The 15652-nt window shown below is 42.8% G+C and overlaps 1 protein-coding gene across 2 annotated transcripts; it reads right to left on the minus strand.

Annotated features, from left to right (window-relative positions):
* Nucleotides 1-5449: 5449 nt before the first annotated feature.
* On the minus strand, nt 5450-12343 carry LOC106604232 (cyclin-G1). Of its 2 annotated transcripts, XM_014198696.2 has the most exons (7): nt 12097-12343; nt 9522-9785; nt 8960-9213; nt 8218-8296; nt 7768-7878; nt 7467-7561; nt 5450-6992 (listed from the first exon to the last, which is right to left on the minus strand). In XM_014198696.2, exons 2-6 carry the CDS (start codon nt 9783-9785, stop codon nt 7490-7492), a joined length of 780 nt encoding a protein of 259 aa, XP_014054171.1. In that variant the 5' UTR covers nt 12097-12343; the 3' UTR covers nt 5450-6992; nt 7467-7489. The 2 variants fall into 2 exon arrangements, with proteins under 2 accessions (XP_014054171.1, XP_014054170.1); XM_014198695.2 differs by lacking the exon at nt 7467-7561.
* Between the last annotated feature and the right edge of the window lie 3309 nt (nt 12344-15652).

Genomic DNA, 15652 nt, shown 5'->3' on the forward strand with positions numbered 1-15652 from the left:
TCCCAAACCATGGAGGAGAGAAGCGGTGTTATCCCATGTAAAACACCATGGGAAACTGGTCCCAAACCATGGAGGAGAGAAGCGGTGTTATCCCATGTGAAACTGGTCCCAAACCATGGAGGAGGTATTTATTAAAGTGAATGCACCCCGTGGGACGTCTGGCAAAGAAGTCAAATGTAATCTTGGATAGTCTTCACCGTTAGGCTACACAACAAACACATTTCAAAGTTAGGGAGTCAATGTTATTTAAAATAAGAGTTACAATGAGAAAATTGTATTTCTTTTAAATGAAACTGGATGGCCCTCCCTTCAGCAAAATATATTTTACCTTCCCGAACGCAAAACAAAACAGAAAAAATGACTCTCCCGACACCAAAATAATAATTAAAACAAAGTGGACATGTCTGAACATGTCTCTACTGGTTACCCTCACTTCTTGGGCAGACCAGATCCTTAGATATGTCGCATTAGAAACTGTTCTTTGTCGTGAAAGCATTAGATGGCAACACAGGGCTGATGACCAGAAGGTTGTGGGTTTCCACCCCAGACAGAGTAGGCCTACCTTTCCACCCCAGACAGAGTAGGGCCTACCTTTCCACCCCAGACAGAGTAGGCCTACCTTTCCACCCCAGACAGAGTAGGGCATACCTTTCCACCCCAGACAGGGTAGGTCTACCTTTCCACCCCAGACAGAGTAGGCCTACCTTTCCACCCCAGACAGAGTAGGCCTACCTTTCCACCCCAGACAGAGTAGGGCCTACCTTTCCACCCCAGACAGAGTAGGTCTACCTTTCCACCCCAGACAGAGTAGACCTACCTTTCCACTCCAGACAGAGTAGGGCCTACCTTTCCACCCCAGACAGAGTAGGTCTACCTTTCCACCCCAGACAGAGTAGTCCTACCTTTCCACCCCAGACAGAGTAGGCCTACCTTTCCACCCCAGACAGAGTAGGTCTACCTTTCCACCCCAGACAGAGTAGGCCTACCTTTCCACACCAGACAGAGTAGGCCTACCTTTCCACCCCAGACAGAGTAGGCCTACCTTTCCACCCCAGACAGAGTAGGGCCTACCTTTCCACCCCAGACAGAGTAGGCCTACCTTTCCACACCAGACAGAGTAAATAAAAAAAGATATATATTTTAACTAGGCAAGTCAGTTAAGAACAAATTCTTATTTACAATAACGGCCAAACCCGGACGACGCTGGGCCAATTGTGCGCTGCCCTATGGGACTCCCAATCACAGCCAGATGTGATACAGCCTGGATCTGAACCAGGGACTGTAGTGACACCTCTTGCACTGAAATGCATTGCCTTAGACCGCTGCGCCACTCAGGAGCCTACCAACGCAGAACGTTTTAAGCTTTAGTTGCTGGCTACTCTTCTTCCGTGTCTTAACCCAACGAGAGAAGGTCACAAGTGTTTCCCTAAAAGCTCTCTGGGTTTAAATAGCTTCTATTGTACCGAACGTGAATCGCTTCATCAATTGATAGTTACAGAGTTAGATTACTTCCCAAGTAAAGCCTATATTTATGTCTCCTGGACTAAAGAAGGTTGCAGCGCAGCCTCTAAACGTCAAAGAAAGGAAACAATAATATCCCCATTTTCATTGTAGTCACGTCTTTCCCAGGTATGTTAGCTTGTGTCTAGCATAAAGCATGGTGGACCAAAGTGTTGTTATAGATCACTTTATATAATCTGATTCATCAAAATCTTAAGCTTACAAGGGTAGCCCTGAGTTTTTTTGCCATTTTCTTTAATAAAAGGTAGGTCTATGGCATACCCTCTCATACCCCCTAAATTTGAGTTTTAGTTTTAACTTAACAGCCCTTCACTGACATGGAGGTAGGCTACTTGAAGAGTGCATGGTGGGTTGAGGAATTGATGGACGAATCTATGGATATAACGGCCTATAGCCTAATGTCGTCTGTCAAACTGGTTGGCCTAACTCTTATTACTTAAATAGGAAGAAATAGTATCCAACACAAAGCCCTCTTGTCGTTAGTAAAGTCTAATTAAAATGAAGATATTGAAATTAATTATGCCTACTCGAATTTACCTCCTTTCAGCACCATGAGCTGTCCATTTCCCATTGATTGTGCAGGGGCTGCTGTTTCAAGTTTCGGCACCACAATGTAAGTTATTAGAACCTGACTTATTGTGAGGTAATAAGTCTGATAAAGACATCAGGGGCAAGACACATATATTGTGTTTAATAAACTCAGTTATAGTAGTGGCAAGCTATCAAAGTTGACCGGTCCTCCTCTTCTTCACGCTCTCCTTCTCGAACTGAACAGAACATAGGCTACAGGCTATGGAAGGAACGTGGACATCAGGTGGGTCATCCACTCTCTCCTAATTCAATCAACACATAATGGTTAAGTGTAAAGCTTGCATAATAAATCAGTCTTCCACAAGATAGACTCAATTATTTCTCTCTACACATTTCTCATCCAGTGGATAAGCCGTTATTGGTTGAAAATAAACCCTAAGTCATGTGTCTGATCTGTATCGTGCTGATGAAGATGAACAGAGAGGCAGGTAACTGCTGAGCCTCTCTGCTAGAGGGAGAGTATTGTGCTGATGAAGATGAACAGAGGAAGGTAACTGCTGAGCCTCTCTGCTAGAGGGAGAGTATTGTGCTGATGAAGATGAACAGAGGCAGGTAACTGCTGAGCCTCTCTGCTAGAGGGAGAGTACTGTGCTGATGAAGATGAACAGAGAGGCAGGTAACTGCTGAGCCTCTCTGCTAGAGGGAGAGTATTGTGCTGATGAAGATGAACAGAGAGGAAGGTAACTGCTGAGCCTCTCTGCTAGAGGGAGAGTATTGTGCTGCTGAAGATGAACAGAGGCAGGTAACTGCTGAGCCTCTCTGCTAGAGGGAGAGTACTGTGCTGATGAAGATGAACAGAGGCAGGTAACTGCTGAGCCTCTCTGCTAGAGGGAGAGTACTGTGCTGATGAAGATGAACAGAGGCAGGTAACTGCTGAGCCTCTCTGCTAGAGGGAGAGTATTGTGCTGATGAAGATGAACAGAGAGGCAGGTAACTGCTGAGCCTCTCTGCTAGAGGGAGAGTATTGTGCTGATGAAGATGAACAGAGAGGCAGGTAACTGCTAAGCCTCTCTGCTAGAGGGAGAGTATTGTGCTGATGAAGATGAACAGAGGAAGGTAACTGCTGAGCCTCTCTGCTAGAGGGAGAGTACTGTGCTGATGAAGATGAACAGAGGCAGGTAACTGCTGAGCCTCTCTGCTAGAGGGAGAGTATTGTGCTGATGAAGATGAACAGAGAGGCAGGTAACTGCTGAGCCTCTCTGCTAGAGGGAGAGTACTGTGCTGATGAAGATGAACAGAGAGGCAGGTAACTGCTGAGCCTCTCTGCTAGAGGGAGAGTATTGTGCTGATGAAGATGAACAGAGAGGAAGGTAACTGCTGAGCCTCTCTGCTAGAGGGAGAGTATTGTGCTGATGAAGATGAACAGAGGCAGGTAACTGCTGAGCCTCTCTGCTAGAGGGAGAGTATTGTGCTGATGAAGATGAACAGAGGCAGGTAACTGCTGAGCCTCTCTGCTAGAGGGAGAGTACTGTGCTGATGCCTGGCTCCAGGACCAGATGCAGAGGAAACTAACTCTGGAGAGGTTCCATAGAGGTGGGGATATCATGACATTCTCCACAATTTCGTGGTATCCAATTGGTAGTCACAGTCTTGTCCCATCTCTGCAACTCCCGTACGGACTCGGGGGAGGCGAAGGTCGAGAGCCATGCGTCCCTCCGAAACACAACCCAGCCAAGACGCAATGCTTCTTGACTCAATGCCCGCTTAACCCGGAAGCCAGCCGCACCAATGTGTCGGAGGAAACACTGTTCACCTGACGACTGTATCAGCGTGCTTCTCCCAGCGTGTCTCCCAGTCACGGACAGCTGTGACACAGCCTGGGATCGAACCCGGGTCTGTAGTGACGCCTCAAGCACTGCGATGCAGTGCCTTAGACCACTGCGCCACTTGGGAGGACCCCGCAAATTAATTTTAACAAACAATTGGTCCTCCAAAAACTGTGGCCCTCCGTTGAATTTCAAAATCCCGATGTGGCCCTCAAGTCAAAAAGTTTGCCCACCACTGCTATAGACAGTCACACAAGGAGCCTTAACACTAACACTGATTACACTTCTCAATAGCCTAAAACCTCAAGCCTCTTCATCCACATTATCTGAAAAACCTGGATAGATGAAGGCATATTAACATGCAGGCTTGCTTCTGTTTTTACACTGCTGCTACTCGCTGTTTATTTTCCGTGCAGTCTCTTTACAAATTAGCTTGACTAACCTGTACCCTCGCACATTGACTCGGTACCGGTATCCCTGTATATAGCCTCGTTATGTAATTTTCTTGTTACTTTTTGATTTTATTTGTATTTTCTTAACTCTACTTCTTGAAATGCATTGTTGGTTAAGGGCTTGTAAGTAAACATTTCACAGTTAGGTCTACACCTGTTGTATTCGGCACAGGTGACAAAATTAGATTTGACTTGCTTCTTCCACCTCTGTGTCACTTCCCACTCTGTCAACAGAACCCTGGCTTTGACTTCAGTGGAGCAGAGATCTCTGGGAACTTTGCAGGTGGTGGGCCAGCCTTCTACAGCTTGCAGAAGTAAAGTGAGGTCAAACAGCAAGAGGGACTCACCCACTGTACAGTATACCCAAGACTTCTGTCATATGGACACTGTTGAGGCCTGCCTAGGGGTGAAGAGATTGTACTGTACAAGGACTAGTGCTGCGTTCATAACCAAGTGGGAAGGTGGTATTTACACATAAGACAGGGGAAAATCCACTTGAACGGCCCTCCAACTGGTAATTACTAGTGGGAAACTCGTCTATCATCCCTGAGCTCTGACTTCTCCCACATGCGGACCTCTGTCACTGACTAATGAAATGAACTCGATAACAGCATTTTCAGCAGTTAAACATAAAACATTTACAAAATGCAATCAATTAGTATGGTTTTATAACACTAATTTGTTCACAAGCATGATAGCTGTACTTTTAGTTTATAGTTGATGCAGCTTATTAGCCAATTGGCGTTTCTCAAAGCATGCGAATGCATCCAACTGAGATTTTCAATTTCACAACTTGTAATTACCACCTTCCCTCTTTGTTATGAACACAGCAAAGGAAGCGCAGTTGCCTTTGGGCAAAGAATGGACAATGTGTTCTGAAACAATTAGAATATTCAGTCCTTTGAAACTGAACTATAAGCCATAATAATATACAACCCCACATCCTGCCTTTTCTCTGAGCCTGTGCTTTATTTAAGATTGGAGTTTTATTCAGCCAAACCTTTGTCATAGCAGACTTCAAAGCCATAATTCAGTTAACTAGCTGCCGGTATGGGAATCGTTGAAAAGTGTTTTTTTATGGACGTGTGGTTTCAAAACATTGAAGACAGTGCAACCACACAGCTTTTCAATTTGGTTTTATTGAAAGGTCCAAACATGGGTTAAAGAGATTTAGTTGCAACTTTTTTTTTTTTTTGAGGCAAAGTTTTCAAATTCCAGAACATCAACTTTATTTCAAATTCTTAACAAAATACTTTGCTCAATTGTGGTTGGCTATGGCCTCAGCAGATCAAATACTTTAGTAAATGCAGATCAAACTAAGTTCATTTCCTATATCTACTGTGCTTATCTAAGTGACTTAGTGCATTTTAGCGTAATACAATAAATTCATTGTGAGTGGTTGTTTTCTAAAAGGCTACGGTTTTTGCCACAAATCAAGATAATTCAACATCACATTCTGTAATAGTGATCGTGTTCATCTGTAACCATTGTTAGTTATATTGACGTCACAGTAGATAATGGGGGGTGTCATCCACAGCCAGTCTCAGCTCCAAGAGCATGCTATCCTGCAAGCTAAAACCAATACATGTGCAGGATCGTTGCTAGTTTCATCACATCACTGAGGAAACCGCAACAAAAACGCCCTCACAAGTACAAAAAAAAAAAAAAAAATCGAAATAAAATATTTTTCATCACCTTGGGTAGAGGAGTGTGCATTTTTAGGCCAGTTCGTCAACCTAGGGTGGAAGTTAAGGGTTTTGGGTCCGATTTCTTGGTTCCATTGTTTTTGCATTTTCACAAAACCCTTCCCCCTCCTCTTCCACATAGTGGACTGAGGACCTAGGTGGTTCTATACTTCATTGCTTAAAACCAGCAACCACAATAGAATACTATGCAGAGTACTCATGTTGGTACTGATTCAGATAAGAACATACTGTATACACACGTGCAAGCATTTCAACCAGGAAGGATTTAACCGTCGCTAGGTGGCAGCGGATAAACCCACTCTTGACCGGGCATTACTCCCTTAGCTTGCCTTCTCAATGGCACCCTATTCCCTATAAAGAGCGATCCAACCTTATCAAAAGTTGCGCACTATATAGGGAATAGGGTGCCATTTCAGATGCAGCCTTAGTCAATGAAGCAGATGTAGGCTAATAAATAGTGAGCTTATTCAAAAAGAACAGAACAGAAAAACCAGGAGAAAGGGAAAGAAAAGGAAACAGGTTTTTCCCCTTAAAGAACTACATCATCCATAATGCAGTTCTGTAAAGGAAATGGGTTAGTGGTGGAGGTGGGTGACCGTGTAGCAAAAGTAGAGTACAGGAAGTTGTTTTTTTTGGGGCTTTTTGCTATTTTTCCATGAAACTGAAAAACAAAACGTTTTTAGGGGAGAAGAGGTGGTAGCCTACTTCTCCTTTTGTATCGGTGTACTCCTACTTTTGTATCGGTGGTCACCCAGCCCCAGGCTTCAGTAGGCAGACTCGGGGATTGTGGGCATATGGGCGATCTTGTAATAGCTGTGTTTTAACGTGCGTTGCGTTCTGCCAGAGAGGATCCAACGAAGCCTCTGACTGTTGGGCCTGGAGACCCTGGTGGTTGAATAGTCAATCAGACACTTCATAACCAACTCTGTCACGATAACCAGGTCTCCTTCTCGGACCTGAGGAAACAAGAAAAAAATCATTATTATACAGCACATCAGAGTATTCATTTATTTAAAATCCTGCCAATCAGAGTGTGTTAGTGCTGCTGCTGGTCTGTTTGCCCATTTATTCTCTGTATCATTCAAAACATCAGAGGGTTCCCAATGCCAAAGCTCAAACTCAGCGTCTCTCCAGAGTCTTCATTAATCATCAACTTGTCTACATTTTCCATGATCCCGCAACATTAGGCAATCCGTTGGGCAACAGGCCTTGGGGCTCCAACACAGAGCAGCGCAAACACTTCACCTCATAGCTAACAGTGGCTGTGTCTCAAATGGACCCTTAGTTCCTGTAGTCCACTACTTTTGACCAGGCCCCATAGGTTGCCATTTGAGACGCAGCAGCCCCAGTGTAAACACCTTCCATTGCTGGGTTGTGTTCATTAGGCACCAAAACGGGGAAACAAAAACACTCAAACGGGGAGAAACTACCTTGGACTTGTCCAATAAGAAACTCATTTTCTTTGAGTGCGTCTTTTCTCTCGTTTTCCGTTGCAAAACATTTCAAACGTTTTCCGTTGTATGCCCTAATGAACAAGACCCTGGTTAGTGTTCTGGTTAAAACAGACATGTTTGGGGAGTGATATGACACTGGGTGGTAGCCTGAGTCCCACATCTGTTTCTACTCTCTTGCCAACTCCTATGCCCAATGTTTGGTGTGATGACATAGGAACAAGACAGTACAAACAGCGGAGACCAGGCTATCTGGCTAGACTGGACAGTAAACACTCACAGTGAGTTGCTGCTGGAGAGATTGGAAGGCGTTTAGCAGCTTGTCTACGTGCTCATGGTCATGCTGCTCCTGAAGCTCCAGAGCCAACAAGGACAGGGCAAGCAGAGAGGGCTGTGAAGGGAAGGGGGTGGAAAGAGAGGGGGGAGAGGGGTGGAGAGAGAGGGGGGCGAGAGAGGGGGGAGAGAGAGAGAAAGAGTGGGAAAGAGACATTAGGTTGGCATGAAAGCTACACATTAAGAAGGATATTTGTATACATCAACATTTTACAGTTGGTTTGAAACTATTTTGAGTACGTTTTTCCACCCACACTCAAAGCATATCAACCCCCAGCCCTTTCCCAAGTGCCCTGCCCAAAATAGACCTAGATCTGATGTCACAACATGAACTAGCTACATACACATAGTATTGAGAGATTCTAAATGAGACCAAAACAGAACTAAAGTATCTTACCTTGACTTTAGAGAAAGTGAAAGAGCAATGGCAGGCTTTCAGCTGGGCTTCTAGTCTCTCAATGTTCAGGATCTCCTTGCTATGGAAAGAAAATGTGTTTTAATAACGTTTGTTCAAGATGTTTGTCAAGTCTTTTATAAAGCATAAGAGCTAAAGAGAAATGTCCATATGTAATGGAGATAGATATATCTATCTATCTATGAAACTGAGTTTAAGATAAAAGCATCAACGTTATTCAAATCCCCATTATCAAGCCGCTACTTTTAAAGAGCATGTGTCGTCACAAGCCATCACACAGGCTCAATCAGCTGCTTTGTGGAACGCCTTCATAATGAACTAATAATGCAAAAGGGGCCTTATCTATTAACCTAGTGCACAAGTTGACTGCAAAAACAACATCACACCGTGATACCCTGGTATACACTACGGGTGTCAAACTCATTTTGCACCGGGGCCGCAGTCGGTCTTCCACGAAGTCCAGAGGGCCGCACTAAAACGTGGGGATTAACAAGCTGGACAGTCAAGAAACTAAGAATACAGGTCATTATCATTTAGTCAGTGGGTTTGGTTTTAGTCCTTTTAAAGTATACCGAGTTTGTTCCTTTGGTTTTGGTTTTTTCTCAAACCACCTGCCGGATTGGACACCTGTTATGGACCCCCATGCAGGATCTGGCCCACGTGCTGTATGTTTGACACCCCTGGTACATACACGGTTTACCGTCCAAGCCTACAGTCTTCGTACCAGTCATCTTCGAGCGTGTCCTGTATGCAGCTGTAGAACAGTCTGAGGAAGTGGAGGGCGGTGGGGGCTTTGACCTTCCAGTAGAGCTTCTCCAGAATTATCTTCTCCATCCTCATCATGTCGGACACGGTGAAGCGGTTCTGGCTGATCCGGATCAGCTCGTTGGCCATGGCGACATTCTTTTCCTCCTCCGAGGTCTTCACAGCGATGTAGAAACAGGACAGGCCCACACATGACAGATGCTTCGGCTGGATCTGGGGATGGGAGAAGAATGAGAGGAATGTTATTTACCAAATGGTTGAAGTTACTGGTCACACTGATAGATATTGAATATAATTTAATCGATTTTGGGGGTTTTACCTTTGAAATATTTTCACAGTGAAGAGATGTAGAACATTCTGATATTACTTAATGTACCTAATAGAGTGGTGATTTTACAGTCCTCGCACGTCTAATAACAGTCATGCGTTTCCCTGTCTGTATTGCTCACCCTAAAACCAAATGAACTAAGGACGAATTTTAATGAATTCTAATCAAACCCCATCTGATGTCGAGGTCTTACCTTCATGACAGCGAGGAAGCGGTCCAGCAGGTTGATGGCCAGGGAGAAGGTCTCTGCACTGAAGCCAAAGAACCTGGTCAGAGAAAGGAGGTCCTTCACCTCGTACTCCCTGAGCCGGGCGGTCATCCTCAGGCCGTTGTCATGGGCCATCTCAATGATCCTCAGCCCGCTCAGCTTGGGCTGGTACCTGAACTCCTGGTCAGTCAGAGCCTTCAACTGCACGGCAAAGGGCAGAGCCCCTGGTCCAGTCACTGTGGGAAGCATCTATTGAGAGGGAGAGGAGAGAATGTGTTAATAATGTAATGCATTATTCATGCATGGGAATTGATTATATAATGTCTCAAATTAACTTCATGAGTACTGTCACCATCAGTTGACGAACGGGGGACAGAATGTATGGTGAATACATTAATTCAAGGGAATTGGTTAATAAGAGATTTCCATATTTAAGATATTACACCGATGGAATGGTGACTAAGAGGAATGGTATTGATAGTAACATTTGATATCAACTTGATGATTAAGCATTTATTTGAGGTGAATTTAAAACCCGTTTGGGGATGTTCTGGCAGAACGCGCCACAATGGTACTGGTACGTTGGAAACATGTTACATAATATTTAGGAGATGTTATTGTCCAAGGCTGCTACTCCTTCCTAGTAGAGACAATAATGTTCCATTTATCTAGAGCAGGAATATTCAACTGGGGGTCTGCCAAAATATAATTTTTTAAAGTGGGAAATAAAAAATGGATATAAATATATATAGCTAGAAACAAACATTTTATTATACCTACAGTTGAAAATATATTTAGCTTTCTATTAATATCAACTTTATTTCGCAACTCCTAATATTGATCAAATGCCACTCATTGGAGTATCTAACATAGTCTTAGAAAAGGTTTGGCATGGGCAGCTGTATCAATGAGAGCATCCTGACTGCATCACTGCTTGGTATGGCAGTAGGTACCGCCATGCGAGGGCGCTGCAGAGGGTGGTGCGGACAGCCTAGTACATCACTAGGGCTGAGCTCCCTGCTGTCCGGGATCTCTATTATCAGGCGGTGTGTGAAAGGAAGGCCCGTAATGACTCTGACCACCAAAGCCATGGACGTTCTCTCTGCTTCTGCACTGCAAGTTAATCAAGTCTGACACCAACAGGCTCCTGAACAGCTTCTATCACCATGCCATAAAACTGCTAAATTGCTAACGAAATGGCGACACTGGCTTATTTTTTGCACTGTCTCCATGAACCCTCACAGGGCCCTACACACACTGATACTACAACACACATACAAACACTCAATAATTTGCTATAAATTTCTATCGATCCAGTATCCCTGCACATTGCAAATATGGCACCGGAACTGATCCTGTATATAGTACGCTTACTTAATCGTGTTCTTCTAATTTTTATATCTCGTGTGTTTCTGGTTCTACCTTGGTATTTTTAGTAATACATTGATTACTGCATTGTTGGGGTTAGAGGTCACAAGAAAGGCATTTCACTGTACTTGTGCACGTGACATTAAACCTGGGGAAAACACCGGATAAGAGACTACCGGTGCGGAAACCGCTGGCTCCTGGTAAGCTTTCTGGGCTTGGACATTCATTTTTTGCCAACACATGCCTAACCGTTGTTTGACTAGCTAAATAGCTTGCTCTTATCGAAAATCTGTTACCTTTTGAGCTAATACGCTATGTTAGAGTTTACACGGCATCTTCCAGTTATATAAAAATGTGATCAAAATAATTTCTAACTAAAATGTTGATTACTTCTCCTTGCCATTATATTTCAGCTGATAATACTTATGATGGGGGTCACCGGTTTACCTGGGAAAGGGTCCCTGGGCAAGATCAGATTTAAGCCTCTTGATCTAACTAACGTTAGATTATTATATAGTTATTATTCACTAGTGGTCCCTGTCACCACGATCTCTTGAATTGTCATTTAACTGGATTGAACTGGTCGGAATCCTACTACAGGGGCCGCAACTTAATACTGCATGGGGGCATGTCTGGACATGTCAAAACGTTCACATACACCCACCCAAAAAGGTTAGAATTATCTCTGTGTAAACCATTAGGAATACAGTTCACAATGATAATAAACCAGTAGTATTTAAAATATAAAACGACTGGTTTTTAATAGTGTGAAACGTGAACAAGCAAGGCCCCAAGCGCCAGGACGTTATTACACGGGCAACGCGAGGTCTGCGTGATGTTAGGACATGTTCCCTGCCCATGGAGACCAATGGACGACCCGAAACACCGGAACGTATACGCTTCTCTTCCAAATAATACTTTTCTACATTATACATTGATGTTAGTGTTATATTTTCATGTAAAAAAAAATAAGATTATTCACACAACAGGCGGTTTTAAGGGTTGAAGGCCGAGCAAGTGGACAACAGGCCATGGCTAAATACACCGGTAGGCCGTCGAGGCTACAAAATAACTAAACGAACATGTAGGATATCGTTGAAACAATATGGCTAGACAACGAGATGGTTTAACATTGTACTTAGAAGTTGGACACCAAAGAAATAGGTATAATGGTGAAAGGGAGGGCTCTTACCTTGTCTTTGATATGATGAGGAGCGTTGGTTGTTGCGGTGGACAATAACCCAAGCGGATTAAATATATAGTTTCAGGAAAAGAAAGGTTAAGACGACAGTATGTACTTTCAATCAGAAAGCTGTACGCAAACGTTATTTCTCCTCCTATACACACCCCTTACCCTTGGCGTAAGGCGAAAGGAAAGGGCTTTTCAGCCTTTAGTACTAGTCCAGACCATGCCCAAAAATAGCACGGTCTAATTGGCCAATGTTGAAACGACACTCCCTACTTCTCAGTTTTCATTCGATATAAACCCATCAATCAGCAAGAAAGTCACGCCCGTCCCAGTACTGGGTGGGGTTATGTTATTATCATGGTGAGATAGATACCTTCTTTAGAGGAAGAACGACCCACCCGGGCACCATGGAATGCAGTTCCATTCCGACGCACTGTACAATCTCCAGGATAGTTATTGTGCCATATTGTGGACACGATGAACAGTTTTGAACAGTTGCAGACAGTTTTTGGTTGACCAATGTAAACGGTATCTCCAGAATAATTAGGCATATACATGTACTGTGTCAAACTACTGTTGTAAATTGAGTTTCCATAAATCGAATGCATTGAAATTATTTATGAACCATTACGCATATAGGTCCAAACAACTATTTGCAGATTGGCTTTAATCTATAACATTTTCACAATGAATGTAAAACCAACAATTCAAAACTAAGTCTATTTGGTAACTGGAAACCAGTAGCTCTGTGTCTGGACCAATCAGTCATTGGTCTGGACTCTGGAACATTCTAGAAAGCCAGGGGCTCGAGGGAGAGAGTACAGTGGCTCGCTCTGACACCCTATTAGCCTGTATGGACATGAGGAGAGGTAAAAACCAAAGTTCATAGCTGTCAAAATGTATTCATTAACATTGAATAAAAGAAAGGTGAAGATAATTTTTCAAAGTATTTTTATTCATAGCGAGCAAATACTAATCTATACAAGATAGGTATAATCAATAACTTTTATAAGACAATATATTTTAAGGTATTATAGTTAAACTCTTGGACACTTCAGGATAATATTAATATTTTTCAGTAGTTTTAGTGTCTCGTTTTGTTCTGTTGGAATATTGTTCTCAATTTCAGACAAATTCAACAATACACCTTAATGATTAATCTACAGCCATCAAATGATACATTCCCAACTGTTAACACCACCCCATAAATCACATTATTATTTATAAGTAGGTATACTAATCCATAGATCATATGGGGGGTCCACAAAGTCAGTATGTTAAATCAAGTTCTTATTCCTTATAAATAAACAACCGTAACAACCTCTTACAGGTTGCAGCACCCTTAATAAAACTATTACACTACAATTTCACAGTGTAATAAGACAATGTACTAGTCAAAGGCAATAAATTGAACCAGGGGCGCAACTTTGTTTTTAGAAGTGGGGGGGACATAATTATATATTTTTTTAGTTATCCAGTCGGATATACACTCCAAACAGCCTACCCAACTGCTCTGAGGCGTCTGCATGGTCCTAAAGCCCACTGTTGCCTCGTTTTGTATCACATTCCAATGATAAAACTTTGGGGGGGACAAAAAGGCCATTTCAGAATGTCCCTCCATCCCAAGTGAAAGTTGCAACCCTAATTAGAACAGTAACCTGGGTGGGTGGGGGGGGTGGACCCTCACCTAGACAACAGCAAGGAAAGCACATTCGTTAATCAAATTAATTTATAACCTCTGGGGGCTTTTAATCTGAACATTGTTATATTATAGCCTGGGTGCCAGTCTGCTTCTGCTCTCTTGCCAACTGCTTTCTAGAATAGAAACAGACTGGCACCCAGGCTAGTTATCTAATGCTTGTTTAAGAAAACCATCTGTAAAATGCCATGCAGAGAAGTATGCTGTAGAGCAGGGCATTCAACTGACCCTACGAGGTCCAGAGTCTGCAGGTTTTCTCTTCTACCTAATAATTAATTTCACACACCTGGTGGCCCAGGTCTAAATCAACAATAATCACCACGTTTACATGCACACCAATATCCCGTTATTATTCGGGATACTCAAGTATTCCATTTTTGAGTTGATGCATATAAACATCATATCTTGTTTAAAATATCCCGAAAAAAGCTTGTAACCTGGTTATGATAAACCCGGATAAGATGCCTGGGATATGATCAGTGGCGACCCGTCATTCAAGGCAGGTGGGGCTTTGAGCCCCACATTTATTTGGGTTGCCTGTTTTGCATGTTATTTTGGCATTAATACCACTCACATATCAGTTTGAAAACAATGTAAACAATAAAAATAAAAAAAATGTAGTTAATAAAGCCACATACATGGTCTCTTTATTGCTTCCTTGAGTAACGCAGCTCCAAAATGCAGGTGTTTCAGCCTAGCTTAGTGCTTTCTATGGTGGTGGGGCAGCCAGCGGAAAATGCGGAGTGTGGGGGTTGGTAATGTTCTCTAGTTGCACCGTGATTGGCTCAGTGTTCTGTCACTCATGGGGACACTATGTTACCGCCAAATTTAAGGGTAGAGCTTGAAAATTCAAGCCCCTTGGGTGCTGCCATAGACTTACATAAGAAGTGCCCTTCCAAGAAGGCTCAAGGTCATTGGCCACAGATAAAATTGCGTCAAATCACGTTATATCTACAGTAGCTTTGATTGGACTGGGCATCCAAGAAGGCTCGAGGTCATTGGCCACAGATAAAATTACATCAAATCACATTATATCTACAGTAGCTTTGATTGGACTTCAAAATCTTAGCTAGCAGTCATCATCATGAATCAAGTCGACAATCTACTGGTAAATCCTTTTTAATCCTTGTCATATGAAGAGAAATAATGAAGATAAAACGTATCAGTGCTCATCGACCATTGGACATAAACATCTACCTTCTTGCCCTTTTGCTGTTGTCTGTGCCCAATAACATTTGTACCATGTTTTGTGCTGCTACCATGTTGTGTTGCTACCATGTTGTTGTCATGTTGTGTTGCTACCATGCTATGTTGTTGTCTTAGGTCTCTCTTTATGTAGTGTTGTATTGTCTCTCTTGTCGTGATGTGTGTTTTTTGTCCTATATTTATATATATATTTTTTTAAATCCCAGCCCCCGACCCCGCAGGAGGCCTTTTGCCTTTTGGTAGGCCGTCATTGTAAATAAGAATTTGTTTTTAACTGACTTGCCTAGTTAAATAAAGATTAAATCAAATTAATTTTAAAAAAATCATAAAATAAAAAATTATACAAAAAGTTGGAAATTGCAAATTCAACAATGAGTGGTTTGGAAGGAATCAGTGGCTAACTGCAAGCACAGCAAAGCAATCACTAGCCTGCTATTCAGTGGAGAGGGTGTGTGGTCCAAAGTCTGGGTTTAAGGGTCTCTTTTTTAAGTTAAAAATGATAAACATTCAACACTGGCCATCCTGTCTGGGAACTCTGAAAAAACGAGCTTGGACTGGGAAAATACGTTTTGAACGGTCATCCAATTCGGAATTGTAAGTGTGAACTCTGGCCTCTTTCTAGAGCTGAAGATCACTGACATCATCATGATTCAA

The sequence above is a fragment of the Salmo salar genome, chromosome ssa05 (genome assembly GCF_905237065.1).
Source record: "Salmo salar chromosome ssa05, Ssal_v3.1, whole genome shotgun sequence".
Taxonomy (NCBI): domain Eukaryota; kingdom Metazoa; phylum Chordata; class Actinopteri; order Salmoniformes; family Salmonidae; genus Salmo; species Salmo salar.

Coding starts and splice junctions, on each gene's coding strand:
- LOC106604232 (XM_014198695.2), bottom strand. CDS start 9,785: ATGCTTCCCACAGTGACTGGACCAGGGGCTCTGCCCTTTGCCGTGCAG. Junction 9,214..9,521: donor GCTTCCTCGCTGTCATGAAG/GTAAGACCTCGA, acceptor TCCCATCCCCAG/ATCCAGCCGAAGCATCTGTC. Junction 6,993..7,767: donor CTCTCCAGCAGCAACTCACT/GTGAGTGTTTAC, acceptor TTGTTTCCTCAG/GTCCGAGAAGGAGACCTGGT.